General features: G+C 39.9%; 1 protein-coding gene across 1 annotated transcript in view; it reads right to left on the reverse strand.

The window, feature by feature from the left end:
* Positions 1-7166: 7166 nt before the first annotated feature.
* The window catches only part of LOC132998919 (calcium/calmodulin-dependent protein kinase type II subunit beta), a 40187-nt gene continuing 25246 nt past the window's right edge, over positions 7167-22107 (reverse strand). Inside the window, exons 13-20 of the mRNA XM_061068668.1 lie at positions 20940-21011; positions 19691-19728; positions 14166-14234; positions 11551-11595; positions 10841-10889; positions 8452-8527; positions 7488-7582; positions 7167-7402 (exon numbers count right to left, since the gene is read on the reverse strand). Coding sequence (XP_060924651.1) covers positions 7167-7402; positions 7488-7582; positions 8452-8527; positions 10841-10889; positions 11551-11595; positions 14166-14234; positions 19691-19728; positions 20940-21011 — 680 coding nt within the window. The remainder of the gene's footprint in view (positions 7403-7487; positions 7583-8451; positions 8528-10840; positions 10890-11550; positions 11596-14165; positions 14235-19690; positions 19729-20939; positions 21012-22107) is intronic.

The following is a 22107-nucleotide window of genomic DNA, read 5'->3' on the forward strand; positions in this document are numbered from 1 at the left end:
ATGATACAAATGCTAAAAAAAAAAAAAAAAAAAGCCTGCAGAGTGCCTGAATAATAATAATCCAATCACTGGGGTGGATCGTAATGATGGATATGATATATATATTACTATATAGATATAGATATGCCTACTTATTTATACAACCATTTTTTGATATACCGCAATCATTACAATCATCATTACTGTTCCCTTCATCTCTGCAAGGCATTTAAATACTTTAAACACTAATACACCTCTCCATTTATGTTTAATGTCGTCTTTTCTCATGTTGGAAATATTGTTATTTTGTTGATGTGCACTGTTTCACGCAGCATCTATTACCCATCTGTCCATCCTGGAAGAGGATTCCTCACTTGTCGCTCTCTCTGAGGTTTCTTTCCCCGTTCAGTGTTTTTTTTGTTAAAAAAGTTTTTCCTCATTCTTTGTGAGGGTGAAGGGAGAATGATGTTGCCCCTTGTTAAGCTATATGAGACAAATTTGTATAAGTGAATATGGACTTGGATTTGGTCAGTGGTGGGAAGTAACAAAGTAGAAATACTTCGTTACTGTACTTAAGTAGATTTTTCACATATCTGTACTTTACTTGAGTATTTATTTTCCTGACGACTTTTAACTTTTACTCGCTACATTTGAGCACAAATATCTGTACTTTCTACTTCTTACATTCTCAAAACTGGCTTGTTACTTGAGCAGCGGAGGTTGGCGCAACGTGCACCTTTACACACGGCGCACCTCTCTCTCGCGCTCTCCTGTCCTGCAGGAGCTCGGTTCAGTCTTTATTATTAGGGCCCGAGCACTGACAGGCACTGACAGACGTTTTCCCTTTCCTGCTTCGTGTCAACATCTGCACATAAATACATAGCTCAAAGCAGCAAGTGGTTAACTTTTCTTAAAGAAAATATTGGAAGTAGTTGGTTTAAACAAAAACTGTTGGCAAATAGACTATCATTGGTTGGCCGTGTCTACTTAGTCTTGCACGTCCACGTAAACACAAAAAACAGATTTTAAACAAGTCGAGATGGAAAAACAAACAACACAACCAATTATATAAGCCAACGCAAAAACAACTTTCAGCCAACACAACCAAAAACAAACACTGTGTCATCGACTACTGCATATTCACGCACACAGTTCAGGTTTTTTAATGGACCTCGCCAAATGGAACCCTGGGTAATCAGGCCCAGTTTTCCACTAGCTATAATGCCAATATAATTTTTGCAAAGATATGATATATCTATATATTGCCAATTCCAATCCTTAGTCGCCCTTTGTGCTGACTCAACACAACTTAGAAGCTGTTGAGTCTTTATATATGTATTGTACAAACTGGCTAATGTGTACAACTTCAAGCAGGGTTGTGTCTTCACTTTGCCGTCCCTACAGGCAAGATACCCTACAGGTGTAGTGTCACCCTGCTGGAAACAAATGCAAACACAAACGCAGACCCATTCAGTGAAGAGAGTGTAATGATAAATAAACAGGCTTACATGTAGATGCGTGGACAAGCTGGCGGCAGGTACACAGGCAGGTAAACATCCAGGCAGCTACAAAATACAGCTAATAGACACAAAAGCTTAATTTGGTCTATCAGTGTTCTTAGGAAGAATCAAGAGGCACTTGTTGTGTTGATTCTTTGTTGTCTCTAGAAGTTCATATGCACTTGTCCAATACTTTTTTAACCTCAGCATCTCGGGTTCAAAATTTGTAAAATTATACATTATATATATAGTGTTGTTATAATTTTTCAGTCAGTTGAAATAAATCCTTAACTGAACAATTTTGGGTTGTTTTGTGTCTGTGTAGGCCTACTATAAAAATCACTTAGCATTTTTAATTTTGGTACTTGTACTTGTACTTTTGATACTTAAGTACATTTCAAAACCAGATACTTTTGATACTTAAGTACATTTAATATGAGCAACCCTAAGACTTTTACTCAAGTCATTTTCTGACGGGTGACTTTTACTTTTACCGGAGTCACTTTCAAGTAAGATATCTGTACTTTTCCTCAAGTATGGCTTTCAAGTACTTTATACACCACTGGATTTGGTTGATTGATTTATTTGACTTCATTGACTGTTTTGGCTCAATTTAATTGTGCAAATCACGACAAAGCACATGTAAGGACTTGTAATGTAACCCTGGACATGCTGTTAGGTTTTGAAAAAGGATGCACTTCCATCCTTGGATGTTATTTAGCCCTTGTTCCTGTAGTTTGAATGTTCTAATAAATGAAGAAAAAACATTAAAATCACCATCAGTTCATATTAGCTCAAATCTTATTGTTTTGCTTGTTTATCTGACTGTTTTATCATTTTATTTATGTTTTCACTTCTGTAAACTTATGTATATATATATATATATACCCAATTATATCTAATTTTTGAATAAAGGTAAAGGTGTTGAATGTCCCTTGTACGTTTGAAGGTCTCCTGCACAATTTAGGTTACCAACTACCAATAGATGTTAGCAGGAGTTAGAGGCCACCAGCGGATGTTAGGGATATAACTTCCCTTAGTACCTTAGCGCCATCAAGTGTTTTGGCCCTGTAATTAATGATACAGACCGAAGTTGAGAGTACACTGAGGCTAAAGGTAAATCTGACTGGCTACTGGCTTGCATGACAGCACTCAGTAGATCAGACATCATTACCTCTATGCCTTTTTTATACTAAACACTGTCCCATTTTAAAGTATAGGACAAGATGGAGAATATCCCTCGTATTTTCTACCACACTAATTAATGCCTACTGCCAGTTGATGTTACCACCAGCAGATGTTAGGGAAATGTCTTCAGTTGTGTACCTTTGCATCATACGTTGTTTTGGCCTTTTAATCACAAGCAACCCTCTTCTAAGGCAGACCAAACAGGTCTATACTTCTGATCCAGAGCCATTGGCTGCAGTGTGTGATGTTTCTTTTATGGTCTGGCACAGGGCTTGTCCATGGATCCCCAGATCTCTGAGCAACCCGATGGTGGATGTTGCAAGGAAACCCCTGCAGCCAACCTCCGCAGGGCAAACTATTGCTTTCCAGACAAGTTACTTGGCCTCAAATGCCATGTCTGCATACTTCAGGCTTTATCTCTCATTAGCTTCATCAACATTATCCTCCCATGGTACCGTCAATACTATGAAGTGGACCAGAGTATCAGGTCAGGTCTCAGGGTGGTAGTGACAATATATGATGGCACTGCAAGCCGTTGGCACACGTCCACCAACGTATCCCAGCCTCTGGCTTTCTCCATCTGACCAGAGGTCATCAGAGGAGGAGGCCCTCTTTGTCCTAATAAAGCATTTTTCCCGATGAAAAGCACCTCTTGACTTTACTCTGACAGAGACAGTTTAAATAAAGTTTATTTTATTTTACAAACCACTGAACAAATGCATGCTAAACATTTCACCACATTAACAACAGTACCAGGCGAGCAGCATTTCAGTGTAAAGGATGATCACTTCATATGGCCATTTACATTTAAAAAGTGTGGCAGTTGGGGGGAAGAAAGAAAAATAAATACATTGTATTGCACTCTACTTGTTCTTGACTCTATTTTAGATCATTAAACATTAATCTATCAATCAAATTTTATTTGCATAGCCCATATTTACAAATCACAATTTGTCTCATAGGGCTTGAACATGGTGTGACATCCTCTGTCCTAATAACATAAGAAATATTATATACATGTATGCTTTGACAACTCAAATAAAAATGAATACAGAACTAAATGTATAATGCTGCAGCAACGCAAAGTCAGATTCCAGACAATATAATTGATATTTACAGTAATAGAATATTCAGTAAATGTCATAAAATTCCCAAGTCATTCTTACATCATTTCAAATACAGACAGCTGAGTCAGTTGCACCGGTGTAGACTCTTGATGAAATTACTTTTGCATATTATTTTGATTAGAGTTGGTTGTAAATGCGTCACGGATTAAGTGATTAGTTAGAATTAGAATAATTAGTGATTGAGAGCATTATTTCCTCATAACATAATATTGTAAAAAGCTAAAATTACTGAAATTGGCATTGAAATTCAGTCAACAGCAAAAGACCATTTAAATTTCCAGTAATGTAAAACAGAGAAGCGACTAATGCTCACGTTTGACAGAGGATCTTTCTTTCACAAAAATACAGAAAATCTGATCAACTAATAATCAAAACATCTTCTGATGCATCTCCTGCCATCAGCCAACAATACGTCAGATAACTAGTCAGCACTGATGTTTTCATGTTGCCCATTATGTGATGATTAGAGGATAAAACAGTTTTTTATTGTAAGAGTTATACCTCTGGACATTATACTTCTGGAAAATTGAGTGAAAGCAATTGAAAAATGTAGATGTCATCAACGCTGATTAAAATGGATGAACTGACGACCTGTCTGTGACAGTTTATCACTCTTTTTCTGCTCACACTCTTTATCAGACTCTCACAAACACATCATTGCAGAACTCAGCACTGTTCACATTTATATTTTGAACCCTGCACTTCACTAATGCAATTCTGTTGTTTGATGTTGGCGCCCTCTTGAGGAGAGGTTCATGCACACCACAAGGGTCTGAATGAAGATCATATACTGTATATATATATATATATATATATTTAATATATTCAACTTTGACAATCTAATGACAAGTGGAAATAATTTCTTTGATAAAATTAGGTATGTTTTCCATCTATCCATCTGCTATACTGGTTAACCTTGAACGTCGCATGGGTTTGGCTGAGGTGCAATAGAATATTCTTCGAATATAAAAAAATAGTCTGCTTGGAATTATAATTTGTTTTGTGCATTGGTAACGTGTACAGTCACATGAAAGTTATTATAAAAACACTGATTATAGTCATGTAAAGGATTATGTATTCCACTATGGGTTGATACATTCTTTTTTTTTCTAAATAATCTATGATAAACTAATTTTTCCAAAAATTTGATATGTGGTTTTCACGGGACTGAAAGAAGCTCCAAGTCAAAATAACTGGACCAATAATTGACAGATTCTTTTTGATTTAATCCAAACAATTGACAATCATTTTGAGGCTTTGCTTTTGGTGTCTGGTCAAATATTTGAGGAAAAAATCTGTGTTACTAAAATCCTGCATACACATCTATTATACAAATGTCTCATTTAGCATTCTTAATACGCATAGCATTTCTTCTTCACTGCTTAAAATACACAACTAACCCCCTGATGTGAAGCCTGTCAGGGCCATTTTGATTGTAAAAGGTAAAAGTGATCAACTATGATCCTGGGTTTGGTCTCTAATAAAATCTGATCTGGACCCAGCAATTTCTCTAAAAGGCATATTCTGTTATCATCACCACCTGCATCCTTATATCCTACACTATGATATGAACACAAAAAAAATAGTTTATGCACTTACAGAGCCCAGAGAATAGAGGCAATAGAGTATAGCTCACCAGCAGTTCAGTCCAAAAGGAGACAAATCAACAAAATGCACGATAACACCCAACTAACCAATGTATTAACTTGAATATCATGCAATTAAATACCATCTACAGCATAGTTGGAGTAAAGTCACCACGAAGAAACTGGAAATTTACATAAACAGCAGTGATACTAGAAATTCAACCATTGTCATATTTTCAGCAGTTAACTTGCAATGTTCAGTACATAGAGAATCGGTTAAGAGCGACACTAATATCTTAGCATGCTGCATGGGTTTCACTGTCTCACAGAGTGCCTCAGAGGGGCCCGGTGAACACCGAGGCGTGGGTTCGGGGTCCACTACACTGCAGAGTAAAGAGGGAAAAAAAACTCTGTTGAATAACTAAACAAAACAGATAATTAAATACACCCACTGGTCTCTCTGTCTGTGAGACACGTGGCTTGGTCGTTTCACACAGGCAGCCCTATTCGTGCAGAAAAACAGCCACAGGTTATAAGAATAACAGGTAGGAGTCATGCTCGTCATAAAAAAGAAGACAATAACAGGAGGAATGGTTTAGAGTGACTCATAAATACACTGCACAACGACAGACTGCAGCCATAGTAATACTAGAGGGAAGGAACAATAACTTTATGTTTGAGGGGGGATCTTGAACAGGAGGGTGCCACATTGGAGCACAGGACACAGGAGGTGTTGTCCAGGTGTGTTGCGGTGTCAGACTGCAGCCACATACAGGCCGACAGGCGACAAGATGTGGGCCATACAGTTTCCTTTAGCAGCTGATGGATACGCCCTCTGCTGTACTGTAGGTTTCGGCGATGGGAGCTTCGTTGTCACCGTCTGCTGTCGAGGTTGTAGGGAGACAGAGAGAGAAGATCGAGCTGGGTGTGTGGGGTGACGGAGGACTGCCACCATCCCATAATCAGACTCTTTAAACTCAACCTCCATCCACCTCTACCTCTCTCTCACCACCGCGTCTTTCTTTCTCTCTTAGATTATCCACCCATTCCCTGTCCGCCCCTCTCGACCTCCTCATCAGTGTCACGTACCTGAAGGAAGAAAGAGAAGTTTTGTTTTTTGTTTACTTTTCAAGTAATTTATCAAGGGCCTGCCCGTACAAACGAGCGGCCGATCACGAGTCAGTCTCGGCTGTCCATCAGCATAAAATATCTAATAAAAAAACAAATTGACAACAAACATTCCCCAGAGGGATAAGAACTTCTTAAAATGACAGACACCAACTTTGAGAGAAAAATAAAGTATTGTACTTTTAGGAAGACATGTCCCTAACAACTGGAGGTCACCAACATCCGATAACATCAGCATTAATTAGTGCGGTAGAACATACAAGGGATATATTCTCCATCTTGTCCTCTTTGTTCCAAAATGGGACAGTTTTTAGTTTTAAAAAGGCATAAAGGTAATGATGTGTGATCTACTGAGTGGTTCACATGGCTCTTATAGTACTAACATACACCTGTAACTTAATTTATGCAGACGACTTTTAAACGTACAAGGGATATTTACCATCTTTTCCTATATTCCAAAATGACATACTAGTTTGGTCCATGTCTCCCCCACTAACATGGAGGAGACAGGGTTTATGATTTATACTGCAACCAGAAACCAGGTGGCAATCAAGATGATTTGGCTTCACTTTTGTGTGAAGCCAAATCATGTTGTCTATCTTTATGTATAGTCTATGCTTCTGACAGACAATATAATACCTTACAATATGTTTTGTACCTTATCCCTGCAGAGGGGCAGCAGGAGCTCCTGAGCAGTGGAAGTGGACGTTTTGCCACCGACTGTCCCTGCGGTGCCACACCCTGGTCTCTTCTGATTGGCTGGAGCGGGGCCGGCCCTGCCCGTCGACAAACTGCGTCAGACGAATGTACGCGATGCAGGCGGCTTCGTCTCCTATCATGTGCACGTGGGGGTTGAGGATGGTGGTGTGGATGGGTTTGCTGTTCTTGGAGAGGACTGATGGGAAAGGGGAGAGTCCAGATTCAGACAGAACGTAGCTTTTAAATTCATCAGATGAGACGGATGCCAAATGTAAACTTACGATTGTCAAAGTAAAATCTGTGGAAGTCCATTCCCTCCACTAGATTACCCAGCCCCTCGGGCTCAAACGAGGTCAGGCCAGGGTCGCAGATCTTCCTGCAAAAGGTCAGAATACGAACCTCAAAAACTATTATTATATACTCAATATGTATATTTTTTACTTGGCTTCTTTAGGGGTCAAAGTGCTTGTCCACAAAACACTTCTCCCACCCCTCCATCGGCATAGTGGCAAGTAGATAATGAGTTAATTTTCATGTTTCAGTGAACCACCCCTTTAAACGATTCTGAAACCAGGACCAAAACTGAATAATCTCATGTCACTATACCAGAAGATGTAATATTGATGTAAATATTGTGACTCAGCATCATAATTCTCATTCATTATGTCTACCTTTTCAGTTAGTAAGTCAACTGAACTCTCTCAATGGTATGACTCACTAGTTAAATAGTTTTGTTTCATGCACCACACACACACACACACACACACACACGTTTGTACTTCTGTCTTAGTTAGGACACTCATTGGCATAATGCATTCACTAGCCCCTTCCCTAACCTAAAGCTAATTCTAACCCTAATCCTAAAAGCAAGTCTTAACCCTCAAACAGCTCATCTAAAGTAGTCAGAAAGTGAGGGCCGGTCCAAAATGTCCTCACTTTCCCTGAAAGACCCTCACGTGGTAGGTACTAGGCTCAAAATGGTCCTAACAAAGATTTATGGGAAAGTATCACACACACACACACATGTGCATTCACAATCTGCCTCTATTGTTAGTTGTGTGGGGATAAAACAATGACTGTAATTACTCTTTAATCTTTTAATACAAAGAGAGAAGACATTAGCATGTCAGTCAGATTAATGGTTCTCTATGGCTGGAGGGGAGCTTTGGGATCGTACTTTTCCTGCAGCTGATGAGGTGACTGTTCATGGAACAAGAAAGACTGATAGAGAAGTGATGGACTCACGCGTAGGCTTCAAAGTCCCCGTTGTTGACAGCTTCGATCAGCTGCTCTGTGATCTTTATGATCTCCTGTTTGCGAGCTGCGGAGACAAAACAGAAGGTCTGTGAGTACAGTGGGACTGCATCCCTGTGTACACTGATGCTCTCATGCACAACACTCAGGTCAAACTCAACAAACACTGAGAAGCACACGAGGCCCAACGCACCTAAGAGCTTGTTACTCATTGTCAGTCACCTCTCTGTCATCAGTGGCTTTCTGAGGGGAGTCTCCTCCATGCTGCCTCACACCTAAACAAAACTACTTCCATGCAGGAAGTCCCAGGGTTTCCCCTTTCCCCCAGTAGGACAGGTGATCCTCACCTGCATTTCCCAAAATAAAATGCCCTTTCCTGCTGCGTCCAGCAGCTGAATACTCACCTCCGTCCCTCACCACTCATATCTCTGGTTTACATGTGAGGTGCTTGAGCTCATCACGCTATTTTTGTCTCAGCTTTTTAGATCAGATTTACTGTGTCCTCCTCTCGCTTCCTCCCAACACTGAGAGGAAGGAAGGCTTAGCTCGCTCTGATTCTCTCTCTCTCTCTCTATTCACAATTAATACAAAATAAATTGTCAGTAGAATAGTAGAAAAAAATCTATTTCACATAAAAATATGCCCTTCTGTTATTGACAAACATTTTTGGTTTGGATTACTCTATCTTATTGAAACCAGTTCAATAGAGACTTTCAGTCATAATATCTATGTCTTGTCAGGGTTTGTTTTTTTATGAGATGTTATTTTTTGTTTAATCAGGGGCTGATTGAAACAATCTGCCCAGTAAGTTATTGCATTTACATTTATTTACTTATTTATTAATTTCTGTTTTCTACTGCTCAAAATATCAGAGTTTATTTTTGGTATATTTCTTTTTCTTATGAGTTGCGATTATTTATTTATTTTCCTATCATCACCTCAACTTATATGTGATTTCCTTATTTCTTCCATTCCAGGTATTCTTTTATATCTTGGTTTTCATCTTTGGTAGGGACACTTTTTCAGATGGCCAAAACTAATATACTTATTCATATTAATGCAAACATACAGAGCCTGACTCTGCAAAACTTAAATGAAATGTGTGTTTGCTGAAATAACTTTCTTGAAACTGGGCTTGTGTTATGACTTTGTCAAATTTTAAACAGACATATGTTTTGTGATGGAAAGATATATTTTTAATCTATAATGCAGTTTGAAGTTGAGGGTTGAGATCATAGTTAAGTATCCCTCATATCCCAGTCATTATCTTTTATAAATGTTGGCATAGTCTGCGCTCATTCCGAGATCAATTACTAATTGCAAAAGTGATGTCTTTGAAAACTTCTGAAACCAATCTGAAATTAGTTTTTATCAATAACGTTTTTTATGCAAAAATGGATGTAACTCATTCAACACTTCTTTTTCCAGAATCTTTTTAAAATATCTAAAGTTCAACTCATTGAAATATTTACAAACGCCTGAATTAAACAGCAATGATTAATGTAATAAAATTCCAAATAGTGCATCATGTTTAAATTAGAAATGAATTAAGATCTAACCCTCTCAGATACAGTGATAGGTCAAAGATTTATAATAAAAATTTGGAATTAGAAAACTATCTCTAAATTAGACGTAAACCTAAATTCTTTCATTTTGCTGAGGTCTGTTGTTTTTTATGGTGAGTTTTTTACTGTATTTACAATCCATCGAGGTGTTAGCTGCACACATACTGTGACCCACGCTTCAACTCTATTCTCTCTTTATTTTGGTAATGATTGTGTACAGCGTTCTGAGTCCTGCCAAAGTGAAGGTGACCTACAGTCAGTCATGTGCTTTAATGTGTCCACTTAGGAAACAGACAGACACTCTTTGAAGACTTTTCCTCTTAAAATTCATATCATGTATTAATCTATTTTATTTTATTATCATCATTACCCTGCATGGCCGTAAGACAAAATAATTGAACACCTGGACAAATCTTGATGGGGATGTTAACTATCAGAGTTAATTGGTTCAGAGGAGTGTCAAAAAAACACATTTTCCAAGATATCTCTGTAATTAGAGATAATTAGAGACAATCTAAAACTAATGTTGATCAGAAAAAACTAACCCTAACCCTAGTTTATAAATTATCTCTGCATCCTAGAGGACTATAGACATGACTAAAAGCTTATATAGACTTCTGCAACCAGTAACATAAGGAACACGCCCAACAGTTTATTAGCTGTATAGCATTGGCTGACACAGCATGCACAGGGTATGCATCAGCCCTCTGCTGCCTTTCACTTTCATTAGTGGTTATCGACAGTACGTCTGCAGTCATCTCATGAATTGTATGATTGTAGATGCACGAATCCCTCCCCCTGTGTGTATAACCTACCTTTCACATCTTCATCCTCAATAGTCGTGGTGCTGCTGTCCGATGATCCCTGCAAAACGCACAGACACAAATTTCAATTATCCTGAAAAAATGTAAACGCCCTTTCAGATATGCATACAACCACAAGTACACACACACACACAATCATAAATGCATGCGCACATGTACACAAGACCTTGATCATATCTACCACATCTGACTGTAACTTAATGCCTCAAATTTGCCAAAAAAGATAAAGAACACAACACATGAGCGTGTGACTCAGCAGCACACTGGCACAATCCCGTCTGTGGATTGAGCCAAATCACCAAAGACAAGTACAGCACATGACGTTGAGCCACTGTTACACACAGTCTGAACACTAGGACAGGGTTGATCTGGTGGAAAGTCTTGCTCAAACAGCAGCGCGACCACTGAGCTCCATTTGCCTGAGCACAGAGGGGCAGTATAAGACAACAAAACACCGCCAAGGGGTCACAGCTCCACCATCTCACAGTCGAACTCGCTCATTCATAAATATACACCAAGATGCACACAGAAATACGTAGAAGATTCTCAATGAAATACACACATCCTGCAAAACAACAGGTTTTTCCAAATACAGTACGGCTTTACCGAAACAGATAGAGAAACAGGGTGAGGACGACGATGACAAATGTAAAAAACGGGATAGAATTTCAGAGATGGTTGGAGAGAGAGGGGAGGTGTACCTTGGTCCCATCTATTGGATTATGGATAACAGTAATCTGAGGCTCCTGGAGGAAGAATGGGGAGAAAGAAAGAAAGGATGGAAGGTAGGAATGAGTGAAAAGAGTGTGTGAAGTGAATGAATGATAAAGAAGTGAAGAGAAGGATAATGAGGGAATGATTTATAAGAGGAAAGTTTGAGAAACACGATTAATAGAGAGCAGCGTGTGCATGAAAAGAGGGAGAGAGGAGTGACATATTTTCAATTTGAGCAGAAGTTCCGAATAGCAGAGTGATGATCATAAACATCATCATAATGAGTGATCTAAAACAATGTTTAGAGTTATTAAACTCAACTCTGTCTATACGACATTAAGTAATACATCAAGTTACTACATGTGACATTGTATGACTTAAACATACATTAAGTTCTGTTCATGGCTTTTAAAGGATAAGTCCGTTTTTTTGTCGTTGATTAATCCCATAAAATACCAAAACCAACAATGAAAGCCTCTAGTGGCAAGTGTGTGTATGTACAGTGTGTGATTCCTCTGAGCTACAGAGCTACATTTATTTCCACTTATTACACTGGGCGACATGTTCTGTCATCACCATGAACACACACATAGTGCGGTTTAATTGAATCAATGCCTCACACACCATGCTAGAGACCCACCAAATGCAGATTGATCCGCTGCGGAAAATAGTCCCAAACAAAAGCGCTATTTCGTTCTTTTTTAGTAATGTTTGCTAAAACCTACAATGACTGACTGACATAGTAGTAAAGTGAGAAAATATTGAAATGCACTAAGACATTGTTGGTTTTGGTCTTTATATCCCTTAGTTTAGACAGTAATGTAAATGTAGAAGAAGACGAAGAACACCAGACTTATCCTTTAACTACATTAAAGAGATTGTTTTATATTTCCAATGTCATCTCAATATTAAACCAGCAGTCTGCAAAAAATATTGGAAAATAAAATACACCAACATCCAAAGTTCATACGACATGAGTCTACACATTGTAAACTGAAGATCATACAGTATCTATTTCTTATAATTAAATACTTTGAAATGGGACATTTTGGGAAATGCACTTACTTCTGTTCTTGCTAAGACTTTGGCTGGAGACGGTCAGCTTAGCTTAGCATTACAACTGTCAACAGGGGGAAACAGCTAGCACAGCTCTGTCCAAGGTCACAAAATCCAAATGACAGCACTCATAAAGCGCACAGACGAGAAGTCTCATTTTTAAATCAGTAGGAAATCCAAAAACTATCTTTCGGAAGACTTTCTTCAAATTTCCTCATTAATGTCAAGGGGACTGATCCCAGATTAAATATGATAATTAACCGGATGCAGTAACCAACTGGAAAGACTTTGTTGGAAACTGTTTAAGGGCAGGCTCATTGAATAAATACTTGGACGGTTGTTTGCCATTGAGAAAAGCCTGCAGTGCCGTTTCTTGTTTTCATTGAAGAAATGCTGATATAACTGCAGCATCTACACAAACCTCTTTAGGAGTTGATATTGTTGCTAATGCTAACAGCTGCTTCGTGCAGCCGTCACACCTAAGACCCCGTACACACCTGGTATTATAATGTGCTGCATGTGATCACAAGCTGACAGCTCGGAGTACAGGTGTGAACGCACTCATAGATGGCGACACGGTCACGCCAGACCAAAATTCGGGTGGTTAATTAGCCACAAGACTCCACATTCTTTTAGCGGTGTGAATGTGGCCCTGGCTACACTTAAGGACCGCCTCCTCAACCGACTTCCCCCTGTGTAAGCAGAAACACGTACACATACCGGTCATTTAAGCTGTAGCAACAGGCAACAACGACAAACAGAAGCGATTTGCTCAGCCTCTGTCTGTGTTATTTTGATATCTTCTTCCTCTCCTGGCTGCTTCCATGCATTATATATTTGCGAGTGAAAATATATTAATATTTGAATATAAGGCGGGAAAGTGAGATCTGATCTTAGATCCGATTACAAGACGCATGTGGGGCCACATTTTAATGTCAGAAGAGACCACATGCACTCAGAGCTGTTATTGGATCACAAATGCACAGGGCCTAAGACACCGGTGGTTCCTCCCTGACAAACCACTGTGGATGGCCACAAGCCAATAGCTTGGAGCCTGGAAAGAATGAATCCTGGCTTGTGAGATATCCAGCAGCCAGAAAGGTTAGTTTGTCATAGCTCAGTTGTGAAATCCAATCACACAGCAGAGTGTTGCTCCTGACAAGCTGCTGTCAACTTTGTCAGGCAGACATCCCAGCTGAAAGTATTGGAGCAGCCAACAGAAACAAGTTGCACTGTCTCCACTTCTATTTCAGAAGTTTAGAGGTTTCAAGACAAGACTCTGTTTGTGAAGTTTACAGCCTGCTCCACCGTCCTCCAGGCAAGGAAAAGAAAAAGTGCATTTCCCAAGTTGTCAAACTATTTGAAAGCTGTGAAACCTGATTTAATACACAAGGTAAAAATAATACAGCACAACTATCCATCCTTAGACTCTGTCTCTATTTCTCTCTCTCACACAAACACAAACACACACACACACAAACACACACACCCCATTTTGACCGTGTTTCTGACAGACAGACGGACGGACAAATACAGAGCTGCATACCAGTGCAGCAGTTGTGGTGTTGCCTTTGGGACTGGTGACTATGCTGTTTCTCGTGCTGTTTGTCTGGGGCTGTGCAGGAAACACAAAGTGCTATATTAGTGCTCAGCAGCAATGGTGAGAGGTGCCATCTGCCGGCTGTAAAGTGGGTGGTTACTGTGTAAAAAATGTGTAATAGAGGTAAAAATAGCAGACAGAAGCAGAGTGCTCTGGAGAAATAAAAAGTGGGTAGGAAGAGCAGAGTGCAGCCTTCCAACTTCCAGGGTTTGAGCGAGCAGACACACCAAAGATCCAAAAAGCTTTACCCAGCGTTTCTGACTACAGAGTTAATTAGACAAAAAGGTTTTGTACTATTAATCATGTCAGTTCCTTTGTACCTGCAGTAAAATCTAACAGAACCCCAGTCAGAGTTTGGATATTCAAGTCTGAGCTTTTTCATTTTCACTGGCTTCGGATGCTGGCTTGGCAGATGGAAATTAAACCAATGACAGATGTGTACCTTTGCAACATCTGTCAGATATAAAGACACAAGCATCACATTCATTTCGTCAAACTCTGTGTGTTCCTCCCACGGACATAAGGGTCGGTTAATGTATCTCTCCTGAGTAAAACAACATCCAGCTGCCTCATTTCAGCAGAGGATGATGAGGTCAAAAAGACACAGGGTCGACACAGATTAGAAAGAAACAACGAGCTATACATTAAAAATGAAAGGACGACTTATGACATCAACACCAACCACAGCAAACACACACACACACACAAATGTAATCGCGCTGCGGCAACTTCATGCTTGAACCCAATTAACATTATTTTCTGCTCATTTTTTTCCTCAGCATTGTTTTGCCTGTGATTGACGACTGTGGTGGACAAAATAAAAAAAATAAAAATAATGAAATGCCGGTCAATAATGAGTGAAGAAGGAAAAGAGTAGTGGAGTTAACTGGAGTTGGAGATGATGTAAGAATATTTGCAAACACGTGTCATAACTAATCATTTCAGCACTAGACTAGTTAAGCATTTGTACAAAGACAACAGCTATACTTTCGACCCCATACTAATCATCAATAAATCATAAATTATCAATTTTTGATCACCGGAAATTTGGTTCAGTATGATTCATGAGCTTCCAATCAAGAAATGAAAAAAAAAATTAGTTTAAAAGTGTTTGTGTCTCCAGACGATGAAGTGCTTACGTCTCATTGTCATTACATCTAATGAAAAACCTTCACTGCAGCTCTACACTCCTGAGTAAAGTTGGGGTAAGAGCTTCTGTAGCTACTGAGGTGACCCCCGTCCGTTGCATTAAACTGGAATTAGAGTTGCCTGTTAGTGTCACTGAAAATCAAAGGGCAAAAATCAGCCGGAGAATTTGAAGCATCAGCATTTCCCCTTTGAAGGTCTCTGCCGTGCTGTTTATCCTGCCAGCCAACCAGCCAGAGGCGTAAGGAAGCATTCAGCTCAATTTAAACTCCATCATCTACGCAGCCTTCTTCTGTGGCGTCCTTATTTTGACACACCGCCGTTCAGCAGCGCTGCCATCTGAGGTGAGAAAATTAGTGTGCAAACAAAGTCGGCAAGTAACTCGGAGAGACCCAAGTCTAAACTCTCAAAGCCGCTTCTGATAAAAGAACAACTACAATGTGGTGGCCTCCACGTCCACAGATCTTCTGCTGCTGTCCATTCCCTGTGTTTGTGACATTGAACATGACTCACCCAAAAAAAACAATATAAATCTTAGTCTGGATGAATACAGAAAAAGGTCAGTGACTTGAATCATGAGACACAGGTTTATTTACAGCAGTCTCTAGTTTTAAGAGAAGGCAAGCTACGGAGATTAGCATAAATATATTACTGCAGCTTCAAACGAATAGACAGTGCTGCCACGTTTGAAAGGTTCATCCACTAATACTCTCCATAAAGAGAGGAGAGCTCATCCTGGGCTCATATAATATCATGGCTATGTGCTACAGTTAAGGTCAGTGATTCATCCTATAGAGACCAATACCAGAAGCACCCTGCTGTTAGCAAGGCAAGAAGGGGTACAAGGTTGCACGGAGGGATTTACTTCACCATAAATACTGATTTGCTGAGTTTTACATCAAAACACATCTAGATGACTAAGCTGAAACTGAGTTGCATTTAGTAGAAAAGCTTTTGACATTCATAGTTACAGAAAAGCCACCCATCTATTATTAATATCTCTTATCCTTTTGAGGGGCACGGAGGACAATGAAAATGAGCGTGAAGCCGGGTGCATCCTGGACGGATCAGCAGCCCGTCACAGAACCAACACACAGAGAAAAACACTGTCAATTTTCAGTCTTTTTTTCCAGTATCAGGACATAAAAACACAGTAACCTAAAAGGTGTTTGAAATAAGATTTGTATAAAGGTTATTTCTTATCATGACTTCATCATCACCCCCCGATGATACAGCGATCGACCACAACCGTTATATAAAACAATTGATTCTAACCTGAAAAACAAATTCTCAGGAAGTTGCAGGAAACTGAGCTGAGTGTGTAAGAGACAGAGAGAGAGAGAAAATAGAATGTGCTGATACTGAAATAGCTACAGGGGTTGTGTGCATTGGCGTGACGTCAGGGTGCAGCAAGGGGAGAGCTCCGATTATGTAATGATAGATTAATCATCTGGTGGGAAATAATCTGAGATTAGCATCAGGCCACCCGAGGGAGTGAGGGAGGGAGGAAGTGAAGGAGTGAGAGAGGGAGGGAGGGGAGGGACAGTGTGCAGAGAAAGAGGGGGGAGTAAGAGTGTGTGAGAGGGAGAGCGATCAACTCCAACAGGTACAGAGCTGCAGCAGGTCTAAATAAAAAAATAGACATTGTTGTTTCTTTTGAACGAAGTTATTATCTCTTGATCAAGATCTCATATGAAAAAGATCCAAAGTTTATGCAAAGAAAAAATTGCACATAATATAAACGGTATCAAAATCTTAGATCCCTCAAAGAAAGGGAATATTATTTGCTGAGAGCTAGATGCTGCATATCTCGTCTTCTGCACACAAGTTATAGTCCTTTAAAATGATTCATATCGTGTGTGTGTGTGTGTGTGTGTGTGTGTGTGTGTGTGTGTGTGTGTGTGTGTGTGTGTGTGTGTGTGTGTGTGTGTGTGTGTGTGTGTGTGTGTGTGTGTGTGTGTGTGTGTGTAAAATTCTGCATGGACAAGCTAGATATCTTGAGAGCAGAAACACACAATCTTGTCCAGGGAACACACAACTCATCATCTTGCGTGAAGACGATCTACAGAACAGTATAAACTGATCGTACAAGCTTGTATTTTTGCACAGAAATAATTATCATTATCATCTCATAAGAACAAGATTCATAGCGTTTATATAGCAAGATCCATATTATGTGTACACATTTCCTTCACAACATATGACCTTGCATGAACAAGATCTAAACTTTCTAAAGTAGTAATGAAATGTGTGCATGAGTTTGAAGCAGAAACATTCTTCAAAAAGTAGCTCAAACTAAGACATTCATTTACTTTTGTATTTCTCTTATCTTGGGCACACATTCGATCTTCATCTTATGTCCACAAGTAAGAATCTCATTTCCACAAGAGTAAAACTTTTGCACAAGACAACAGCTTTTGCTAAGGTATTATGAATATAGTCATACAAGCTATTAATGTGTATTTACATGTAATTTGTGAAGACAACATAACAGCTTATTCCTAGATAAGAAGTGATGTCAAGTATCTCTATAAAACACCCAACTACTGAGACAAATTCAACCAAGGTAGTGAACAGAGAACTGCTCATCCAGTGTTAACAACGAGGCTTCACAGTCCCTCGTGCAAGCAAACGCACCACAGCAGACAAACACAGAACTTGCATTCAAACATACATTTGTGACAAAGTGCACTGCCTCCCTTGTGAGGCTGAGGAGGAGAAAGGAGCTGACAGGGGTGCACCGATAACGTCAGTGTGGTCTGAGTCACTGCAGCCCGAGGACCGCTTCAGGAGATGAAATAGTTCCGACCTCGTACTTTAATGAGCTTTGCTTTGGCACAGGGAAATATTTAGGGGGGGTAAATGTCTGCAGTGGAGTGATGCAAAGTGCCAGCTGTGCCAAATGGAGGTGACTGAGCGTGGAGAGGAAGTAACACAGCTCTGTCAAACCAGACAGTTAAAGAGAAGTTACCATCTGGAGGGTTCAAGAATAAAAGTCACATTTGTTCTCCTTTAGTAAAGGGTAGATGGATGCGTCAGGGTGGGCCTGTTATCCTTAATAACAACTGTTTTTTATCATATTCATATATAGTAAATCTCCTGTTCTACCACAAGACTCTACTGGATTTACATCTGGTGACTGTGGAGGACACTGATGTTCACTGAAGTAACTGCCATGCTCATGAAACCATGTATGTGACATGGAGCATTATCTGGCAGGAAGTAGTCATTAGAAGATGCTAACAGTGGCCATGAAGGGACGGACATGGTCAGAAACAATACTGATACATTGTGACATTTAAACATTTGGTATTAAGGCCCAAACTGTGTGAATAAAACATTCCCCACATCATCACACCACCAGCAGCAGCCTGGACTGTTGATGCAGGACAGTTTATTTCCATGGAGTCATGCTGTTGATAATTCTGATGCTACCTTCTCTCACAGTATTAGGCAAAGTTCAGGGAAAGATCCTGGTCTAATGGTTTGATACTGAAAATGTTTTTGTTCACAATGACATTTGACCAATTCCATCGTGACAATCGTGTCCTTTGTGTGCCCGTCACCCGCCCCTGTCCTGCCAATATTCATAAATGTCGAGTTTAAAAAAAGATTTTGATAGCCCTAGTATTCAATTCCATTCAATGCTGTTGTGAAGAAATGTAATTTCAAGGACAAAGGTGTCACAAAGTCACTGAGATATGAGTGATGAGTGTATGTTTACATACACTGTTACAGATGTTTGACAAATGAATGGAAGAACCAGAATAAATACTGGAGACAAAGAATGAAAAGGCCTCCATTCACGGGCCACATTGGGCCACTGATAGGTTGGATGAGTATGAAAATGATGTGAATAATATGCTGTGTCCTCCACAGTCACCAGATGTCCACCTGAATGGTGCTGCATCCCTCCAGTACAGTCCAGAGACTTGTTGATTTAATGCCAGCAAGCCACTTTTTGGGGATTCCCACAATTATTAAATTAATTCATAAGACAACTTAATAAAGTGAAGGCAAAAGACATAGGTATTAATAAATCTCCTAATTAAAACATGAAATAAAAGTGAAGGGCAGGGAATGGCACAGACATTATGCTCTGGAGTTTAGCCGGAAGACATTACCTTGAAAATATTAAAGTGAACGCTACAGCACTTGACAAAGTCAAATCATCCCAAACTGCATCTGCCATTCACTGAAATATTTATGGAATAATAAAAGTGTTTCTTAAGGGGCAAAGGGCTTCCAGAGCCAAGGACATAGAAAGGAAACAGTGCAAATGAGAACCAACAAGGACAGAGGGGAGGCAAGAGAAGCTGCCTTACCTTGACATCAGCCTTCTTGTTCAGGAGACTCTTGGCTGCTGCAGAGAGGCAGAATGACACACCCTCAGATGGAAGAGTACACATCATACACCTTCAGATGACCACAGCTCTTAACTTGCAAGCATGCATGCATGCAAGAGAAAATCACTTGCTCATCAAAGCACTGGGAATCTTAAAAAGGAACAAGCAGAGCACACAAAGAGTGACTCTGCTTATCTCTCCACATTTCCTCCCCACAACCCTTAAAGGAGATACAAAAAATCATCCCTCCCTCTGGATAGAAAAAAAAGTCTGTCCTGTAAAAAGACATTAAAACCCCAACAAATAAACACACACATTAAAAAATCTCCATCCAACTGGCACCTCCTAACCCTGATCCATTGGCCAAAAGCATTAGATAAGCAGAGGGCATCAGGCAAGAGGGGGGGGGGAAAGTCGAACTAATTCTCTTCATAATCCAAACACACTCACACACAGATGCACGCACAGGCACAGATCGGGGGAGTTCCCACAGTGAAAGCATGAGGGAAGTGGAATGGAGATTCAGGTATGTGATAATGGGTTTGTTAATCTCAAAGTGTAGGCTGGATTAGTTGGAATCACTACAGAGTTCGTTGACGGGCAGGAACTGTGCACAACTCTCTGGTGTAGCAGCACACAAGGGGAAACAGAAGCCATAGAGTATGTGTTTTCAATGCTATTCATAATGCTAAAGCTATTAGAAACGGCACCACAACACACAGTTCTGCTGATGCTAATCCTTCATGGCAGTAACACTGACACTCTGAGTGGGTGAGCGAACCCCAGCTTAAAAGCCACACTGCACAAATGTTAAATTCTTGCACAAAACACTCAAAAGCATTCCCTTATAGCACATCTTACATCTAAGCTTCTGCGTGCACACAATTTGTCTCTTAATACCCTGCAGGGCAGAGAAGCCCTAACCCGTGGAAGTGGGAACAGTAATACTCTCCCCTCCCAGATGAGGGATGAGGCTGCTTACCTTGGCAAACGTTTGAGAAGCATTAGAAGGAAAGGGAGGGGGGAAGATTTAGGAAGAGAGATTAAAACAAGTTGAGGGACAGAGGGAGGGTGTGATGTTGTTTCCATTTTAATCATGTCTGCCACGAGTTCAGCGAGAGCAAAGGAAGTACAGTGAAGTTTTGAAGCGAGGAGAGAACAGTGGTGTAAATACAAAGAAGAGATTTTTTTTAAATGCGAGTAATGGCAACAACCGAGAGGAGTCTACCTTGTTCCACGAGGCCAGCGGTGGTACTAGCTGCAGCACTGAGGGCAGCGGGGGCTGTGGTCTGCCGACCAACTGAAACACAACAAAATGCAGAAACACATGGTTAGTTGTTGCTGTTTCTAAAAGATTAAGGAAGTAATCACTCTTTATCTGGTTCTTTATTTGTCAAAATAATCAAAAAAAAAGTTTTAAATCTATTTGCACCAAACTTGGGGAGGACATATGACATGGGCCAGGGAATGAGCCATTGCATTTTGGTGTGGATCCACTTGAAGGGGCGGATCGAGGAACTTTTATCAAATGACTTTTTTATTACTTTTCTTAGTATTTCAGATAAATTTCTCCAGAAATAATGTTTGGATCTTGATTTAAGATCAGACATATCCTCTTTATGGTGTTGAGATCAGCGACTTGGTGCAGTTCCAGATAATGATCTAGATCGGGTGAAATGCTAAATCTGCAATTTATTTGTCCTACAGTGCCACTCTAGTTTCCTAATATTAAGAATCCCAATACAACCTAAAACATCAATCTCAACCCTTTCTGATTTCTCTACCCGGTCTGAGGCTGTCAGCTCTGAGCCGACTGGTTCCTACTCAGGATAAAAGCCTTTAGAAACTTCTAACAAATGTGTATATTTTTTATTTGTAAATAATTTACTTAAGTTTTTAGCAATCTGATTAATCCATGTTTTCTACTTGACTGGAGCTGTGTAATGAAGCAATACATCCCCCAGTTCAACATTGTGGCTCTCTGGTAGAGAGGAATGAGAAATATCGGGCTCTGTACACACAGAACTTGCCATTTGATAAAGCTAAAAATGGCACAACAGCACCATTTTAATTTGAACCTATAATAGACAATTCTTCCACCACAGATTCTACAAAGGAACGTCAACATCACAATGGCCGTGTTTGATTTGGGACAAGACTTCCACACACTTCGCCTGTTAATGCAGATATGTGAGTGTACGAACTGAAGCATCTAGTTTAAGACACTGCAAGAGAATCAGTCCATCACACGGATCAAAATAAGCTCTTTTTAAAAACACCTTATACCGTATGATTCTGTGGCCGGAAAAACCAAGCAAATATGTGTTTCCTGCTTACTCTAACACTGCCGCCCATCAACCTGCTGTGGGTTTGTGTGTGTGTGTGCATGTGTGTAC

This window comes from Limanda limanda, chromosome 1 (genome assembly GCF_963576545.1).
Source record: "Limanda limanda chromosome 1, fLimLim1.1, whole genome shotgun sequence".
Taxonomy (NCBI): domain Eukaryota; kingdom Metazoa; phylum Chordata; class Actinopteri; order Pleuronectiformes; family Pleuronectidae; genus Limanda; species Limanda limanda.